The sequence below is a fragment of the Heterocephalus glaber genome, unplaced genomic scaffold (assembly GCF_053883595.1).
Source record: "Heterocephalus glaber isolate CG9 unplaced genomic scaffold, H.glaber_assembly_v1.0 deba00001504, whole genome shotgun sequence".
Taxonomy (NCBI): domain Eukaryota; kingdom Metazoa; phylum Chordata; class Mammalia; order Rodentia; family Bathyergidae; genus Heterocephalus; species Heterocephalus glaber.
This window is the reverse complement of record NW_028258324.1, coordinates 17,449,388-17,468,540: the sequence shown is the minus strand read 5'-3', so window position 1 is coordinate 17,468,540 and position 19,153 is coordinate 17,449,388. Positions and strand designations below refer to the sequence as shown.

Genomic DNA, 19,153 nt, shown 5'->3' with positions numbered 1-19,153 from the left:
TATCTCCCCTGGGGGTAGGGTACATCAGCCTGAGCACTTGGTCATGGAAGCTGGCACAGTGTGTATTGGTAGCTGCTCTGAGCCTGACTCCAGCCTGATCCCATCTCCTAACCTGTACTATCCTTGAGCCTGGCCCTGCCTTACTCTGCCCCCCAGCAATTTGCACCACACCTCCTTCACAACGCACATTCATCATGGCCACCTCCAGCCCAGCCTCCAGGTCTACTGGAAACTGGCGCCTTGTAAGATTTTGCCCTTCCTGTTCCTGAGTCCCCTTGCAGATCCACTTACCCCTTGGGCATCCGGGCCCTGGCATCAGGAGTTTGACTTGGTTGTCTACCGTCAAGGCCAGTTTTGCATTGTCCCAGTCACATCCTCTCTTTCAGGGCAGCCCTTGAGGTTTGGAGCTCGAGTAGGGACACAGATGGAAGAGGTGAGTCAGGCCTGGAGAAGCCTTCACATGCTGGCTCCTGTGGGTCTGAGGCAGACCAGGCAGGGCGATGGAAGATGCTTTCCCAACCTCTGCCCAAAGAGCACTTAATAGACAGCTGAAGGACTGAATGACAAACTTTATTAGAAACGCTCCTCATTCATCTGTCAAATTCACATTAAAGTGGGGGAGAGGCAGTGCCGTCTGGGGCTCTGGTATCCATCCCACTGCTGTGACGATTTCCAGTTACAAGGGAGTCTGGGTGGAGCGCGTCCAAAACGCACAACAAATGCCAAATGGTGGTGGTGGCAGCAGCAGTAGAAGCAGCATAGTTCGGTGAGAGGACCAGGCTTGGGGTGGGTGGAGAAGGTGTCTCCCACATCCACCCTTCCAGTTACAAGGCCGCCCCATGGGCCCCAAGATGATAAATAAACAGCACATCTCACACACACACACACACAAACACACACACACACACACACACACACACACACACACACTTCAACAGGAAACAAACACATGGAAATCTCCTAAAGTGAAAAAATAATTCGCTGAAAGACAGCTTGTGACAGCCAGGCTGCACCCTGCAACAATGGCTGCCCAGAGGTCCCACACTCCAGGAGGGCTCCCCAGCCTAGGGCAGCTTCAGCCTTGATGTCACAATGCCTAGGCCCCCATTAGCACCTTTGGACTAAGGACTGTCCTCTCCACACTTCTCTTTTAAAATGCAAATGCTACTTAAAAAAAATAATAATTAAGGATAAACTCTGTCCCTGGGTGAATCAGTCAGACTCCTCTCCCTGAATAGAGGGGCCTGGCCAGGTTGGAGAGAGCTCTGTCAGGGTCCAGGAAGGAGTGCTAAGGAAGCAACGTTCAGAGAGGTAAGCCACAGGTGTCTAAACATTGCTTTCTCCACTTGCCAATTCTGCTGTTGGGCATCTCTGGGAAATAGTTTTTCAAAGTGGCACAGAGTCCTAAGATGGCATCATAATCCTGGTGCCCTTGCCAGGGGTAGGAGATGGGCAACAAGCTGCTTTCATCATCCATTATTCAGAGGCAATTTTCTCCCCGAGCAGGCCAAGTCTCCCTGGCCCCTGTCTGCGATGGGCCACGCCACAGCAAGTCTCCTGTCCCAATGTTTTATTCATTCCCTTGAATAAGGAAGCAAGTTCTCTGATCAATACATAGCTGCAGGCCTGGTAGTCTCTGGGCAGGCTCCAGACCCCCCGTGGCTTCCAAGGGGGTGTCTGGCTTGGGAAGGCTGCCTTTCCCTAGTTGGTCCTGAGTCCTGGGAGCCAGGGAAGACCCCCTCCTGCATGGGCTGTGTGGCTGTGCGTGACAGGCAGCCCCGGGCCCTCGGGTGTCCACTTTCCTTTGGCGTCACTGGTACTGCAGATAGTTTTTGAGAGACTGAGGCAGGGGCAGGGAGCTGATGTCCCGCAGGCGCTGGCGGCCCAGGGCTGCTCGAATGGATCTCCGGCACAGGTCCATGAGCGGCAGCGGCTCAGCTGCAAAGAGAGGGAAGGGTCAGTCCAGCACCTGGGAACCTCTCCTGCTTCCACCCACCTCCCACATGCTGCCTGCCTCCAACCTGGCTGAGAAAGGGGTCAGGGCTACATTTACAATGGAATTGGGATCGGTCAATGGGTGCTGATTGACTGGCAAACTTGAGAGAGAGGGGGAGAGGGAGGGGGAGAGAGATGATTTAGGAACAAATAAAAGCTTCCTTTCTGACGGAGTACAGTATTCGTGTGTCACAGTGTAAAAAGTACTTCTCACTGAAGATCATGGTCAAAAATGTTTGAAAGTCAGGGACCTCAGGTGGATCTGTAGGGGAGATTTCTCTAAAATGCAAGGTAGACTGCTGGGTGCTTGTAGTCCTAGCTGCTGGGGAGGCTGAGGCAGAAGGATCTCTTGAACCAAGGCGTTTCAGAACAGCCTGGGCAACAGACCAAGACTTTGGCTAAAACTAAAATAAATGAGCAGAAAGCAGGTTAAGCTTTTGAAACACCTTCAAACCCCCAAACTTCCCCTAATAGCTCCAACCCTTTTTTTCCCCAGAACTAGGGATTGAACACAGGACTTCAGCTGCCTCCTGAGGCCCCCCTCCCACCCTTTAGTGAGGTGAAGTCTCTCTAAGTCGCTGAGTTGCCCAGGCTGGGTGCAAACTTGTGATCTTCCTGCCTCAGCCTCCCAAGAAAGAGTGGTAGGATTGCCTGGCTGCCTAGTTTCTTTTGATCCTCAGTGAAGGAACAAATTTTCTTCCAACATCCAGTTCTGGAAAAATTCATAAGCAATGGAATTTCTGGAAACAGGGCCAGTTATACCACGTCTAACTAGGTTTACTGCAAACACCCATATTAAACACTCGTTCTCTTCCAGGCTCTCTGATCAGCCCTGGGGATACACAGCTAACTAAGCCAAGGCCAGGGGCAGCACTGGAAATAAGCAAGGGTTCATGATCTGGGATTTAAAATAGATGAATAATTTAACAGAGTCTAATATATGCAATAACTCTTAAAGGCATAGGAATAGACAGTTGCTGGATAGAGGAGCTCTTAGAAAGTTTCAAAGAGAGGACATCAAAATGAGGTTTTGAAGGGTGGATAGGAATGAACACAGGGAGCGTGTAACAGGCAGAGAGAAAAGGCAAAGTACAGAGGCATAAAACAAGGCAGGCAGGGAGGCGTGGGGGGATAGGAATGGTGACAGGCAGCTGGCATTGGATGGAGGGGGGAAGAGGACAATGGTCACGTGCTATCTTGTGTGGCTTGCAGAGGTCTAATTTCCCTAAGCCTGAAGGAACATGCACATTAATACTATTTTGATAACAAAGTACAAGGGATATTTTAAAAGCATTTGAAGGTACAACTAAGCCATAGATAGGAAATATTAACATGAGAGTTGTGATAAGAATAATATCACAAGGGACTGTGGGCAAGAGCGTGTTCTACAGGGACTTTCAGTTAGTAGAACTGCAGAGTTAAGAAGAACCAGCCAGGTATGGTGTGAACACCTGCAGTCCCAGCATTCTGGGTGGCTAAGGCAGGAGGACTGCAAGTTAGAGCCCAGCATAAGTAACTCAGAGATTTAGTGAGATGCTGTCTCAAAATAAAATATAAACAGATGGGGATATAGCTCAGTGTGCAGATCCAGGGTTCAATCTCCAGAACTGCAGGAAAAGGGGGAGGCATCAGAATTAAAGTGGGACTTGGTTAAATGTTAGAAGCCATGCCCAAGTCTACATCTAGCTCTTCTTCACTTGAGGGGAGACCCCAGGAAGCATTAGTGGCTTTAAACACCTTCACTTTCTCACTATCCTTTGGTCTCCATACAAAATGAGATTGGACAGGAGAGGTTAGCCATCCCCTCTTTTCCATATCTTAGCCCCACTCACAGGGTCAGTGCCTTGGGTCATACTCGGTCCCTCTCAGAGCATCTCCATCTCTCTTCCAGCAACACCCTTGCTCCCTCTCCCCTACATGGTCTGGCCCTGATTCTGCAGCTGCCCTGCCAGTCAAGCCCCTGGGAACTCCCTGCCATTCCTTGACCTGAATTCTTCTGTCTTCAACATCTTGCTATCTTGCCAGGTCCTCCCCACAAGTTTCTATGATCTTCTTATAGTTTCTGTGCACCAGTGTTTGTTGCCTGTGTTGCTAGAGAGTGCAGAGAGTGAGTCGCTTGCCTAAGGACACAGCTGGTAAGTCGCAAAGCCAGGAATGGAACCCAAATGGTCAGAAGCTGGAATCTGTCTTACATCTTAAACTGCATTTAACAAGCAACTGTTCTATCCCGGTGGCTGTGCTAGACTTATCTCACTGAGATCTCAAAACAGCCCTTGAGGTTGACTTGAGTATCTCATCCTGGCTTTGGAGAAAAGGAAACGGAGACTCAGGGAGGTAGAGAGGCTTGTCCAGAGCCACACAGCCCCAAAGCTTCATCTGGAGTAGCACACCACCTCCCATAAGGATCAGGCAACAATAGAAGGTGGTTTTAAGGTGATAAGGAAGGAGGGTCACCTGTCTCCTAGGCTCCTGGCAGATGTTGACACAGTGCCCAGCCTCTCCCTCCCCAGCTTTGGCCACTTTCCAGCCTGCTGCTGCCCACCTCTCCTGCATTACTGTAACAGCACCAAACCAGAAGCAGCAGTTCTGCCCTCTACTGTGGAGAGCAAAAACTGACCATGTATATTCATGTGCTAGAATACCACACCAATCAGCTGGGAGAACGAAGGAACCACAGCTACAACAAAAACATGGATGAATCTCCTAAACATAATTTGAGTGCAAGAAAGTACATTTTGTGTGACTCTTGAATAGAACTCAAAAGTAGGGTAATGAAACTAGTGCAGTGGTAGCTATGGGGGCACAGGGATGGGATGGGGGTGCAAGGGGACTCCTGGGGGGTGGTCCTGTTCTATTCCTTGGTCTGAGTTCTAGTTATGTTAGTAGGTTTAGTTCATAAACAATATTAGGCAGCGCACTGAAGATCAGTATGTTTTCTACATGTATTTTATGCTTCAAAATCAAATATACACTAAAAAAATAACTCACTGGCTGTTACAGCTTGTGTCTAAATGTCCCCCCAAAGCCTCATGCACTCATAGGTAGGGCTTTTTCAGAGGTGGCTGGATCTAAAATGTGTGATGTTGGGATTAAGGGTGTGTGATTACTAAATTAGTCCAATGGCACCTGCCCTAAGCCAGTGGCCTAAATAGAATATAAAAAGGGCAGAAAGAAGCTGTTCTAGTCACTTGCTGATTTGCTACTTCACTTGCTTGCTTTTGCTGCCTTCTACCTGCCATGAACTGTTTTTCCTCTGCCATGCCACCTTGCCTTGCAGCTAGCCAACTATGGCTTGAAACCCCGACAAACTATGAATCAAATAAACCTTTCCTTCTTTAACTTTGGGTGTCAGGTATTTGTCTCAGCAAAAAGAAAAGTAACTAATACACTGGCTGAGTCAGGGGCCTCAATGCCCTGGTGTATGGATGTGAACACACACAAGCCAAGCACCTGCCTGCCTGACCCTATTGGAGCAAAGTAGGGTAAGAGGCTGGCTTGGAGTCCAGCTCCCACTCCCACATCTGGAGGGATGGAAACAGCTAGCTCTTTCTTTCCCAACCACACTGTTCTCCTCCGTAAAATGGGGCAGCAACACTTCCATCCATGGGTGACCGTGACTATAGTGCAACACAGAATGTCCCTTGCCTTAATGGTGTTCCCCCTCAAATGTTTTATTTTGGGCCATCAGCCCAAAAAGTACCTTTAAAAATGTACTTACTGTAGTTCTAAAAATGCCTCAGTACATCATCCTAATTGACAACAATGTTCTGCTCTTGATGAAGATTTATTCAGACCAGGGTTGGATGTCTGGTTCTGTGCTAAAAATATCACAAGACAATGATGTCAAAAGCTCTCCAGTAGCCAGATGCACGCCTGTAATCACAGCACCCTGGAAGCTGAAGCAAGAGGATTGCAAGTTTGAGCCCAGCCTGGGTGACTTAGACCTTATCTTAAAAAAAAGTCTGGGGATGTAGCTCAGTACCAAGGCCCTGAGTTCAATCTCCATTACCAAAACCAAACCAAACCACACCACACCACACAAAATCAAGCCAAACTGAAACTCCAGTGATCTGAACTTTGCTTAATTCTCTATGACTAACCCCTGCAAGACCCTGGATGAATCACAGGACTCTGTTTTGCCATCTATGAAATGGGAACATGAGCTCATCTGGTTATAATGGTCTGTGTCTGAGATCCTGGCACTGGGACTGATGGCTTAGGCTCTTCCCTGGGCCCCTGTGGTCTTCCTTATCTGCATTGGAGAGACGCTAAGACATGAGTCACCACCCTACCTTCATCCCTGAAATAAGATCAACCTTTGAAGGTCAAGAGGTGAAATTCTTCTGTGGGAATTTTAGATAATGGTCACCAGATGGAGAAGGGTTTGAGTGACAGCCCTAAAATCTGAACTTGAATAGGCCTTGACACTTTGTTTTCAGGAAAAGAAATAAGCCACACACATGTGCCAGCACACACACACTGTATGTCAGAGAACTGTAGTAATCACCTATCCATGGACTAAGTTAGTTTTGGTGTCTGATGACTCAGAGAATTGCTTTTGCGTCTCTGGGCCTCCCCCATGCTGCTCCTTTACCTAGAACACCTTCTTTTCCTGTACTTCCTTCCAGGAGCATACATCCTATCAGGACTCAAATCCAGTGTTACTTCTTCCTCCAGTCTGAGCCCCGGGTCTGTCACTAAGTCAATCCACTTAGTTAATTATGCAAAGGGACATATATATTATTACCTGCAATAATACTACTTCTAAAATACAGCATCCCTATTCTAACTGACCTTACCTTGGCCAAAACCAACCTTGGCTCACATCTAGAAAGCACTTGGAATGTGGAGACTTCTCTTGATGAGTTTCACTGTTTCCTCACAAAACCGCTGTAACTGCAGCTGGGACAAAAGCAGTATCTTCAGAACTCTATGCCAGTAACCATCGTCAGCACAGCTGGTCCCCTCAGTGCAGGTGGGGCCCCCATCCTTTCCTGGGATGGAAAGCTGTCAAGACACTTTGTGTGCACAGAGGAGGAATGCACAGGAAACCAGCCCTAAATACTGCATGGCTTTCCCTAGCAACACTGCAGAGCTAGCCCTGGGAGACCTCCAAAGGGAGGATCCAGGACAGGGAGTACTTGAGAAACTCCATTGGAATGCAGGACTGTTTGAGAGACAGACAGTTGCTCAAGGGTGTGGCCTGGGCCCCCACACTTGTACCCTCCTAATGTTTCTCTGAAATGATAGAAGAGATGCACAGATGTGTCCCTGTGTATGAAGGACACACTCACAGTGCTGGAAAGCCAGGAAGGTAGCTGGCAGGCTAGACAGTCAGATACTTTCCAGGAAGACACAAAGCAGGTGGGACAGGATAGTGGGGAAATCAAGCAGAGAACTTGATAGCCCTGTCCACCAAAGGTTAGTGTGACCTTACACACGGAGTCCCAGAGAAGCCCCAAGCTCCAGGGGAACCCTCCAAAAGCTGTGATCCCTACAACTGGGCCAGGTGTGCTCTCTCTGAGCCATTGGAAGCCTCAGCCAATTCTTTGTCTAAGGTGGGCAGCCTTTGGAGAAGGCCCCTGCTCACTGTGGAGGCCTAACAGAGCATGAGCAGAGCTGAGCAGATCTATCTCTACAGTGGAGGTAGATACAATTGTCGGAAAAGGAAAGACACGCCCACTTAGATGAAGAACCGAGGGTCTTGCGCATCCACCACGTCCCTGATCAGTACCAGACTGGCAAGTAGGTTCAGCAAGATATTCTCACCCAAAGATGCCAGTCCTCCAAAGCAAAGGGGAACTACACTACTGTAAAGCACACAGCAGCTACTTGTTCAGTTGTGTTCAGTGGCTCTGAAAGAAGAGCCCCCAGCTATCTGGTCCAAAAGCTATTTGAGGAGATACTCCAGCAAAATGAAAAAGGAATGCAAATAGAAACAGAAGAAATAACAATGAAGGGAGGGTAGACTGGATGATATGAAAAATCCATGAGATCTTGAGAAAACCTCTTTCCAGCAACTGTCATTTTTCAAAAGAGCTCTCTCTCACATCATAGTGCTCTGTGCATCCTGGCCTCTGACCCCAGCCTCCAGCTTCCCCACCATTCAGTCCTTCCCCTGTGCCTCTGGAACAGCCACTCCACACATAGGACATTGCAGCCCAGCTTCTTCTCTGATGTTCCTTCCAGCTTAACTGAGCCAAGCCTTCTCTCCCAGGATACCACAGCCTTTCAGCCTTCTCTAGGGGCTGCTGGTTCACTCAGGGCCAGGTGGGGCAGGCCCCCTCCTCTTTGCCCCTATCACAAACACACCGCTGCACCCACCATCTTCTTGAGAGAAACCTCCTGCCTCTGTGACTCAATATTCAGCTCAGTTCTCTCCCTCTACCTTGCTGCTGTCACCTGTGATCTCTGGCCCCTTGTTCATCGAGGCTGTTGCCTGTCCTCCCAGGCTCCTTTCGACCCACACCTCCCAACCCTCGATGACTCTTCCTCAGGACAACTCTCCCATCACTCAGGTTCAAGTTCTTGACCATCTCATTCTGAATAACCCCCTTCACTCCTTAGCCACCCACTCAACAGCTCCCTGCATTGCCCCTCAATGCCCATGCCTGTAGCTCAGTCTTCAGCCACTGGAGCCACCCCACCATGACCATCATCTCCCCTCACAGAGACCTTCAGGCCACAGGGCCCTCTCTTTTTGCCCCTACTCACCCAGGTGAACAAGTCACTCTTCTCAGGGGCAAAAGGAAGATGTGTTGTCAGCTTTGCAGTGCCGTGACAAAATACTCGAGAAAAACAACTTAGAGGAGGAAAGATTTATTTTGTTCACAGCTTCAGAAGTTTCAGTCCATAGTTGTTTGGCTCCATTGTTTCTAGGTTTGTAGTGATGCAGAGCCTCATGGTGGAGAAAGTGTGGCAGAACAAAGCTGTTCACTTTGTGACAGAGAGAGAGAGAGAGAGAGAGAGAGAGAGAGAGAGAGAGAGAGACAGCCAGAGTGGATGTGCTGGGGACAAGATACAGTCCCCAAGGCCATGCTCTTTTTCCCTTCAACTAGGACCCAGGTCCTAAGTTTCCATTGCACCCCATAACATCATCCAATTATGACTTCATCCATGAACTGATCCACTGTTGAAGTTAGAGCCCTCATGATCCACTCACATTTCAAAAGTTTCACCTCTCAACACATGGATCTTTTGAAGCACATTTTAGATCCAAAAAATAACAAGTAGCCAGTGAGAGGCTGGAATGGTGCAGGGTTGGGGATCAGGAAATGAACTGAGAACAAAAAGCACCTGGAGCTTGGTTCATCTCTGCTCAGTTGCACTGCAGTGTCTGTCTAGAGTGCATCCTGCCTCGTTTGCCTGATACTGTCAGGCAGCTAAGCAGAAAGTGGCTGAGCAGTGGGGAGCCCTGGGCTCATGGCTGACCTCAGCCCTCTCTTGGCAGAGTGGCCTCTCCTTCCTTCGCTGGCTCCAGTGCCTCCATGAGAGTGGCAAATGGCTTGGCATGACAGCTAAGGCGCCTTTCCACCGGCTGATGTCTGGCAGAACAGAAATTATATTTAATCCTAGCAGTGGCTTTTACTGTATCAAATCAAATTGGGTTTGACAGAAAAAAATGCACACAAAAAAAGTAAATGGGAAGGCAAGTGATGCCAGTGAGATAAATGTTAGATCATCTCTGGAGACCCAGATTTGTAGTTCCTAAGCTTCCAACAGAGGCCAACAAGGGTTCCCAGGGGAAAGGGGGCTAAGCCAGGCCCACAGAATGGGTGCAGCTAACCTGCTATTATTCTCGAAGGCAAGGCTGGCTGCTCAGGGGCTTCACTCAGCTTTACCTAGTGAGGCCATTTCAGCTATCATCTTACTAATGTAAGCACTGCCAAAGGAACAGGGATCTGGTGACCCGAACTCCTGACTAGGGGCCTTCTGTCTGCAGGTACTCTGCTCTTCTGGCTCAGATCTCAGCAGGGTGGGAGCTGGCTATCCACTGCTCACTTTGCAGTCTCACTTCAGCCCTACTGAAGCCAGATGAGTGATAACTGACCTGCTCCCAGATGTGAGAAAAACGAATGGTTCTGGGATGACACTGGGGACTCAGGTCCTCCTGAGTTTGTAGCCTCAGCCTCTGTTGAGCCTTCTCAATGTCTAAGCAGACACAGCTGGAGAAATCTCTGTGTGTTTGGGTTGCGGAGAAGTGAGGAGGTGGACAAACGTCCCATGATTTGCTCAGACTCTTGAGAAATGGGGTGTGATGTAAGGAGCAAATTCTAGCTCAGGCTCACCCAGTACCAGGCCACTGGAGACTTTCAGCAGCAAATCTGAACTTTCTTAGAACAGAAGACATCTTCAATGGCCTGTTGCAGATAGGGGAGTTAAGGCATGAAGAACGACATCCTTGTTTTAATTAAGGATTTGGAGGGATGCTAGAATTCCAATACCATTTTGTGGACATTGAGGATGAAATCTTGTCCAATTGGTGATTAAGGCACATGTTCTACTCATGCTGCTGAAACAAAATACCTTCTACTGGGTAATGTATAAACAACAGAAATTTGTTTCCCATAGTTTTGGAGGCTGGAATGTTCACGATCAAGGTGCCAGAAAGTTCACATCTGGTGAGGGTCTGGTCTTTATCAAGATGGCACCTTGTCTGTCATGGCAGAAGAGCAAAAGGGGACTAGCTAGGTCCCCTGAGCCCTTTTATCAGGAGACCTGATCCCACTCCCTAAAGGCCCCATGTCCCGATACTATTGTGTTAGAGTTTTGACATGAATTTGGGGTAGACCACAGCACAGGCATACATTCATCAAGCTTCTAATTACAAACTTGCCGTTATGGTTCGGATCATAAATGTCCCTCAGAAGCCACATGCTAAGAGGTTTAGTTCCCATCTGATGGTGCTGTTGGGAGGTGGTTGATCCTTTAGGAGCCGGGGCCTAGTGGGAGGAAATTAGAACACTGTGCCATGCCCTTGAGGGGATAGTGGGACTCCAGCTCTTTCCTCTCTTCTTTTGTTTCTCAGCTACCAGGAAGTGAACTGATTTCCTCTGTCTTGGGCTCCTCATCACAGTGTTCTGCTTCATCATATGCCCAAGTGCAATGTGGGCAAGTGATCATGGACTGAGACCTCTGAAACTGTTAAGTTAAAATAAATCATACCTCTTTAAAAATTGATTATCTCAGGTACTTTGTCACAGCAACAGGAAGCAGACTAGCACAGCTGGAAGGCAGGACTTGAGCAGGAAACTGGGCACATGGGGTCTTGTGAAGCTATAGAGCCTCATGAGGCAGACTTTGTAATTGGTGACAGTCCAGAGGGGCTGTGATTAGGAGAACAAATTTTGAGGAGAGCTGTGAGAACCAGGAAGAGGTGCACCTAGTTCAGCTCAGGTTTTTCAAAATGGCTTCCCATAGGAGGCTGAAGCTAAGGGAAGTTTTAGAGGATGAATTAGCTCTGCCACACAGTGAAAAGGACATTTTATTGATCCCAAAGGTATGTCTCTAAGAGGTGTTTTTAAAAAATCTCAAACCAGGCATGGTGGTGTACACCTGTAATCTCAGCACTCTGAGAGGCTGAAGCAGGAGGATCAAAAGTTGAAGCCTAGTCTAGGCACTTTAGTGAGATCTTGCTTCAAAAAAAACCTTAAAAAGGTTGGGGATGGGGGATGTAGCTCAGTGAAGGCCCTGGGTACAATCCTCAGTCCTGGGGGCAAAAATCTCTTTTGTATAACAGTAAGAAAAGTTTATAGTTTTCCTGGGTGATACTTTAGGGGAGAATACTGGTAGAGAAAATCAAGTCTGTTTTTTTTTTTTAAGTTAGTTTCCTTGCTGTGCTGGGAGCAGAGGCTGTACCTTAGTGCCTTAGCCAAGTGCTTGTGTGGGTATGGAGGAGCACTTGGGATGGATCCACACACCCTGTGACACTGTGTGTATCACCAAGGCCCTGGCAAGCTGAGGTGGGCAGGCCAGTGCCACAGTCACTGGGGATGTGGGGCCCTGTAAGTATGGTAAGGGACCTATCAGGGAGCTGGATTTCACTGAATGATCCCTCTGAGACCAAGTACCCAGCCCAAGGGCCACTGGGGTCAAAGAAGCCTTCTTAGATCCTCCAGCCCCACTGTCCCCTCCAGCCCTCCCTGGACCTCTCCCAAGCCCAGGATGCATTCTGTCATAGTCTGTCCATGGCCATTAGAACTTCTAGCTCCTCCACCAAAGGGTGAGTTCCTCAGGACTGGACCAGGTTTTGTGGAAGGAAATGGAGAAGTCTGTATGTGGGATGGTGGAGGTGAATAAAGTCTCAAGAACACAGGTGCCATGAGAGCTCTCAGGAACCTGGTGGAGGCCCTGAACCCCCACTGGCTGTAGGAGAGAGGCCTAGGTCAACTTCCAATCACTCACAGGGCAGTGGCCCCATGGGCGGGAGCTCCGGACTTGGCTCACTCAAGGGGAAAGAGGCCCACAGCCAGCAGGGGGCAGATCTGGTTTGGACTTGGTTGTGCGCAGCTCTGGGGCCAGGCACTTCCACTCCCCAGTCAGGACATCTGCAATCCAACAGACCCTGGAGGCCACCATTGTTACTCTCACCCGGGAACAGACTTCATGACTTTCATTTTTCTCTCAAGATGAATCTTTCAATTTCTGTTCGGTCAAGGCAAGATTTGTGTCCTACAAGATTTGTGACCCTCAATATTAATTTTTTTGGGGGGGTACCAGGGATCGAACTCAGGACCTTGCGCTTTTGAGGCAGGCAGTGGAACCACTGAGCTAAATCCCCAGCCCTCAACAATAATTTTTTAAAATCCCTCTGTTGCTGCCGGCCACCACATGAATAACTATCTCCTGAGGGGAGACCGAGGCAGACTGCTTCACTTTACTCTGAGAACCTCCCTCCCTGCACCTCCCAGAGCATTTGGTGGGAGGCAACTGTCTGGAAGCCCCCACCTTCTCTCAGAATGAGGTGGGCTAAAAGGGGCAAGGAGTCTGTCCATAGCATCCTCACTCCCCTTCCCCCAGCCCCTCAACAAGCTCGAGTGGTGGGCCCCACTTGCAGGGCCAGGTGAAGCCTCTCCACCAGGAAATTAATCTATTCATGGACAGGGTGGGGTGGGCCCCACTTTCAGAGGAATTCAGGTTCTGTCTCAGCCAAGTCCAAGCAAGCCCATCTTACTGACCCACTGCAGATGGTGCTGACAATTAAAGGAGGTGGCACAGGTAAAGAGCAGGAGCACCGCCCGACACACACCAGATACCACAGACATTTGCTGCAGTTTTTATTTGGTCTGTCTGGGTCTGTGGAGGAAGATCCTCCTGGGCAGATAAAATGAGATGGGTTCCTAGAGAAACTTCACCCCCGGGATAAGGGGAGCAAGCGTGTAATCCTGGTTGGAAGGGGAAAGAAAAGTGTGAGGATGGAAGATGGGACTGGAGGTATCTGGGTCCAGGAAGCTCAGTGTCTACGGACTTGGACTTGGAGTTGGAGCTTCCACCAGGGCAGGCTGCTCCTCATTCCCCGCTCAGAACGGAGTCTCCAGGAGCTGAGAGTTTCAGGAATCTGGAGCCTGGGGGATGAAAGGTTGGCTGGAATCTGGGCTGCTGGGGCAAATGCCACCCCTCAAGCAAAGGGAGGCAGGGAGGTGGGGCAGGGGTGACCTGGGCCCCAGATCCATTGGTAACCCCTAGGACCCTGCAAAATTCCTTCCTTTCCTGAGGTTCTCCCTCTCTTCTGTGGTCACTGAGTAAGATCTCCTGTAACTATTACATCGGTCCTGCAACAAACACTGTGGTTCATTCTCTTGTGGTGAGCTATGGAGCCTCCCGTCTTGGGGAGCATTTGGTAGGTGGCAAGGAAGGAACCTGCCTCCCTTCTCAGGCTTGGGCCTCAGGTAAGCTCAGCATGACTGGCCTCTCACAACCTCCTAAGCCACACAGAGGCCAGGCTCCAGTGTGATTCCCCTGTCTTAAAAGAAAAGGTTGGGATGAAGAGAGTGGCATTTCTATGTTAATATTTATTTGAAAGCCCCAGAGAGTCGGGCATGGTAGAGCATGCCTGTAATTCCAGGTACCCAGGAGACTGAGGCAGAAAGATCACAAGTTTGAGGTAACTTGGGTAGGACCCTGACTCAGAGTGAGACCCTGACTTAAAATAAAAAGGATGTAGCTCAGTGGTAGAGCACTTGCCCGGCATGTGAGGTCCTAGGTTCTAATCCCTAGTACTGTGAAGAAACAATAAAAAAACAAAGCCAGAGAAAACCAAGTCATGAAACCAACTGTTCTTTTTTCAGGAGATAACAAAAGTTAAAAATGAGCCCAACATTTGAGATAGGTGCAGAAGTGTAATCCTTCCTTACATTTGACCAGAGGGGAATCATCAGTGGAGGGGGTCCGGGGTCAAACACTGCCTTGTTTTTTTAGAGGAGCCAAACACATTCTGGACCCTGGGTTCCAGGCTTGAAATCCCCTCCCTCCTTGTTTCTTTTTTTTCTGGTACCGGGGATAGAACTCTGGACCTTGCACTTTCAAGGCAAGCAGTGGAACCACTGAGCTAAATCCCCGGCCCTCACTTCTTGTTCCAGCAAGCAGATGGAGGTCAACGAATGAAACTGATCTCTAAATACTGGAATGAGCTGACTTAAATTCATACTAAGGTATAAATGCCTGCATATATCGAGGTACATAAAAGATACCTGGGGATTTTATGGGACAACTCCAATTTGAAATATTCTGCCCTGTAGTAATCCTCACTGTCTTACTTTTGGGTTGGGAAATATGGTCTCCTTATCCCTAGCCTTTAATAAATCCTCAGCCACCCTGAATTGCTATGGAATCATTTCCTGCTGACAGTGTTGTCCTCTCCCCTGTGGACTTCAGGGTCCCATAGATGGGGACTGGGAGTTATATTTGCCACCTAGCCTTACTGCTGTGATTTGGATATCCTGGGTTTGAAGTCAACTGGATTGAGAATCCCAGTGTCTGGGAGAGAGGAGACAGCTAAAGTAAGTCTTCATCTCTATAAAAGACACTGCAGCCCAGCTCTTTTTGAGGAAAGTAAGAAATTACAATAATAAAGTATACCTTTCATTCTTCTCTAAGTCGACTGAAGAACCCTCTAGCAGGGTCCTCCCCTCAGACAGGCGGAATTAATAACCTACTGCAGCAGTTCCTTGGTCGGCTAGGGGGATGCCCCTGACTTAGCTGAAAAGTTTCCTAGAAAATCTGAGTTAACTTGGAGCCCACTCCAAGGAGCTGCACCTTGGCCTTGGGTGAGAGTAGCCCTGGACATGCAGGGAGTCAGTGGGGTGTCTCTGGGCTGGCATGCACGTGCACCATGGATTTCGCCATCTTCCCTAACTTCTTCTACACTGTGGAAGCACCCGGCCACCCTTGCAGGTACTAAAAGAAAGATGTCACTGTGGGCAGCCAGGTAGAAGAGAGCTGGCAGAGACAGTTATGCTTGATCTACCCAGGACAGGACCGGGCCCTGTTATGGTTTGGGTCTAAAATGTTCCCCACAAATCTCATGTGGTTGGAAGGGTGCTGTGCTCATCAGTAGATTCATCCATTGATGAATTAAGTAGCTGACACACTACTGTTAAGAGGTGGAGTTTGGTCTGAAGAGGCAGGTCACTGGAGGTGTGATCTGGAAGTATCTATTCTTATCTGTGGCTTCTCTCTCTTTCTGAATCCTGGCTATCATGGATTGAACAGCTTTCTCCATCATGCCCTTTCTGCTATTGAAGCCAGATGGCCATGGATTGAAACCATTAACCAAAATAATCCTCTCCATTAAGTTGTGGGCATCAGGTATTTCATCCCAGTGGTAGGAAATTTACTAAGATAGCCCTCAGAATGGGGGCCCCCATTCCTAGGCTTCACCCTTGCTGAAGGAGAATGTGGGAGTAGCAAGCCTTGCTCCCTAGATCTCAGATTATCTAATGCTACAGCAATGCATCCAGGGTGGTACTGACAAAGGAATAATACAGCAGGGTCAACTAAACTAAAAGCACATATCTATATGTGAAAAATCTGGGAGGAAAAGTACACATGAAATTTAGGAAGTAGTGACCTTGTGCCAAGGGTGCCAGTTGGAAAGAAGGGAGGGGAGGGTTCCGAGGTACTTGGTTGTCAGTGTTCTAGTGGTTAGGTTGGGTGGATTCAGGAATGTGCATTAAATTACAAAAGTAAGTTAGAAGAAAAGAGGCACAGTGATGGCAATAAACTACCACTAACGATTGTTCAATCCGATTCTGTGCATGAGAAGTTCAGTTAAAAATGAAGAGAAGGAGAAAGAGCAAAAGTGAATAGGGAAAGTTATGAGTTGGCTCCAATCTAACTCAAGGTCTTGGTCAGACGATGAATTACAGTTAATTCTAGTTACTGAGTAACAATGGAGTCACTCTTGTCTCCTTGCCTGGAGGGAGAGAAACTAGAGGTGGAGTCAGAGACCTAGAGTCAATTTCCGACTTTTCAGGGCTGGCTGCTTCCTCTGTGAACTGGGGCCCTTGGTTGCCTCATGGTGAGTGCTGGGGGCATCAGGTGAGAGGCAGAGTCAAGAGAACAAGCACGGGCCCTGGCCTCTGTGGGCAATCCCTCAATGTCAGCCATTATTAATGTTTCAAAGCAGTTAGTGTCCTTGGGGACAAAGTTAAAAAAGAGGCAGCTGGTGTAGAGAGCTGAAGACAAGACAGGACACCCAGTTAAGACGTGTCTGTGGTGAGAATTGCAGACAATTCTAACAGAATCTAAGCAGCCCGAGCAGCTAATGTGTTGGGGATCTGGGGTTCAACTGAGCTTTGTGTGATCCCCAGCTCTAGCCCTATCCACCAGGCTGTTCCATTTTTTAGGATCTTTCTAATTTTCTCATCAGAAGCAGAAGCACTGGGAAACCCATACCAATATACCTTCAATGTGCATTTGGGGCTCTTACTGGATTCTTTGGCTGAATTTTTGGCAATAATAATAACAACGATATGAATAGATGTAGGAAGAACTTACACAGCCTACGTCAAGGGGCCTTCTAAGCACTGTATTTAATCCTCACAACAACCCAATGAGTGGTTATTATGAATTTTCTTCTACAGATGAGGAAACTGAGGCAAAGCTAGGTTAAGTAATTGGTGTAAGTGTTGGAAATGGGGGTGGGAGAGTGTGGGTTGGGTTTCCGTTGCCTGCTCTTTGGTAGGGGCAGGAGAAGGTGGGAACCTCTGAAGAGGAAACTCTTCCCCAGCTTTATGAATTCTGTTGCTCAGCTCAATGGGCCCCTCTCCCTGCCTTTAGCCTTATACCACGTGACAGTGCTAGCTGTGCACTGGAGGACTGAAGGACTGAAGGTGGACCCCTGACCAACAAAGCTCAGCCTGGGACTGGCAGGTGAGCTGAGAGGAGCCCAGAGTAAAGAGTCTTTCCAAGTGAGGACAAAGGGGCCAATCTTCCAGGTTTCATCTGAAACACCACCCTGAAGCCCCCCTCCCTGAAGCCGCATGGGGCTGAGCTCCTCTCCACTGAGGCTAAGTGGCACTGCTGCCCTCTGTTTGTAGCAAATAGCCAAGGTCATGCAAGCTTCCTTCCACTGGGAAATCTCACCCTGCTAGCCTCTTGCTAAATAGCATAAGCCCTAGGGTTTTAATATGAATGCTTTCTAATAGATTTATTGTGTTTATTTGACCTTTCCAAGTGTGAGCTCAGAAACAGGCCCAGAGGAGATGGTAGAAGCCTGTTTTTCCTAAGTTAAGCAAAACTGATGAGTAAACCGAATTCTTGGATGGAGTGTGCCTGGTTTTCTCACCCTATCTCCCTCCCTCCTTCAGTCAAAGGATTCCATTAGGCTCAGGAGGAACCAGTGTTTATGGGAGAGCTCCAGAAGAGGAAAATTATGTCTATTCAAAAGTGGTTAATGATGAGGTCTGCAAATAAATATTTTCAGTGTGCAAACAGCCATGATACAGAATAAGAGCTGGCAAATTTGGAAACTGTGACTCCATTTCTACTTCTAGTTTCAAGGGAAATGATTTCTTGTTTTAGGTAACTTCAAAAAGTTAAGGGTTAGTGCATGAATGAAAACCAGTTCAAGTGTCAAAATATGTTCCCACTTTAAACCAGAGGCTGCCAACTCTAACCTATCAGACTGGGCAGGTAACCTAAGAGATACTAAGGAGCAGGTGCAGCCAGCGAGCAGCAGGGCCATGCAAATCCAAGAGTGCCCACGAGGGCTCCAGCTCAGCTCCAGCCTCAGCTCCAAGCAGGAATGTGGGCCCTGTTACCAGATTCTTTCATTTTTCAAAAAAAAAAAAAAAAAAAAAAGCCAGACATGCTGCTTTTTATGTGACAACCTTGTTAATTTAATTTGGTATGAGCAAACAAAATATTTCTAGGTTCAGAAACAGCCCTGAACTGACAGTGCCACTTTTGTTGCACAGAAGCTCACCTGTCAAGCCTGACCACAGAAGCATGAGCTCTATTAGACCCTCGAATATGATGGGTCTTCCATGCAGGGGGCGACTCTAGGTATGCTATTCCTAACTATGTATAAAAAGCCAGAACTACCTAAAAATCCTGTCTCTCTCTCTCTCTCTCTCTCTCTCTCTCTCTCTCTCTCTCTCTCTCTCTGTCTCTCTCTCTCATCTCTCAGTGTGGATTCTGGGTGTACAGAATGGGAATTACCCACCACCTATGGTAATAGGCGAACACACCCACACTTCCTCCTGTGAACACAGAGTAAGACAATCCTATAATGAACTGTGTGATGGTAGACCCTTGGACATTACGGGGTGTCTGCTATAGAGTAACAATCACTACCACCACCAGCTTACTCAGTCAGTCCTCACAGCAGGGACCATTCTTAACCCCTTGGTAGAGATGACATGATTGCAGGGTTACCCAGCCAGTAAGGGAAGAGCTCTTGGGCTCTGAGGTCTGTGCTTCACAAGCTACCACTCAACACCTGGAACACTCATGTATTTGATGTAAAACACCTACAGCATCAATTTTTCCATAAACTCAAACACATTTCTTGTTTTACATCAGATAAGAGGTGGCAGGCATTAAGGTTTATGGAGAAAAATGAATTGGTAGAGGAAAATGACACTTTTTTTGTATATATGAATTGGAAAAGGGCAGAAAATATCTACTTTAGGTAGTGGCAAAACTGTGTTCCTAA

The 19,153-nt window shown here is 48.1% G+C and overlaps 1 protein-coding gene across 1 annotated transcript in view; it reads right to left on the bottom strand.

The window, feature by feature from the left end:
* Nucleotides 1-551: 551 nt before the first annotated feature.
* The window catches only part of Spsb4 (splA/ryanodine receptor domain and SOCS box containing 4), an 81,558-nt gene continuing 62,956 nt past the window's right edge, over nt 552-19,153 (bottom strand). The window contains exon 3 of the mRNA XM_004834347.3: nt 552-1,938. Within this exon, the coding sequence (XP_004834404.1) occupies nt 1,811-1,938 (128 nt within the window). The 3' untranslated portion in view covers nt 552-1,810. The remainder of the gene's footprint in view (nt 1,939-19,153) is intronic.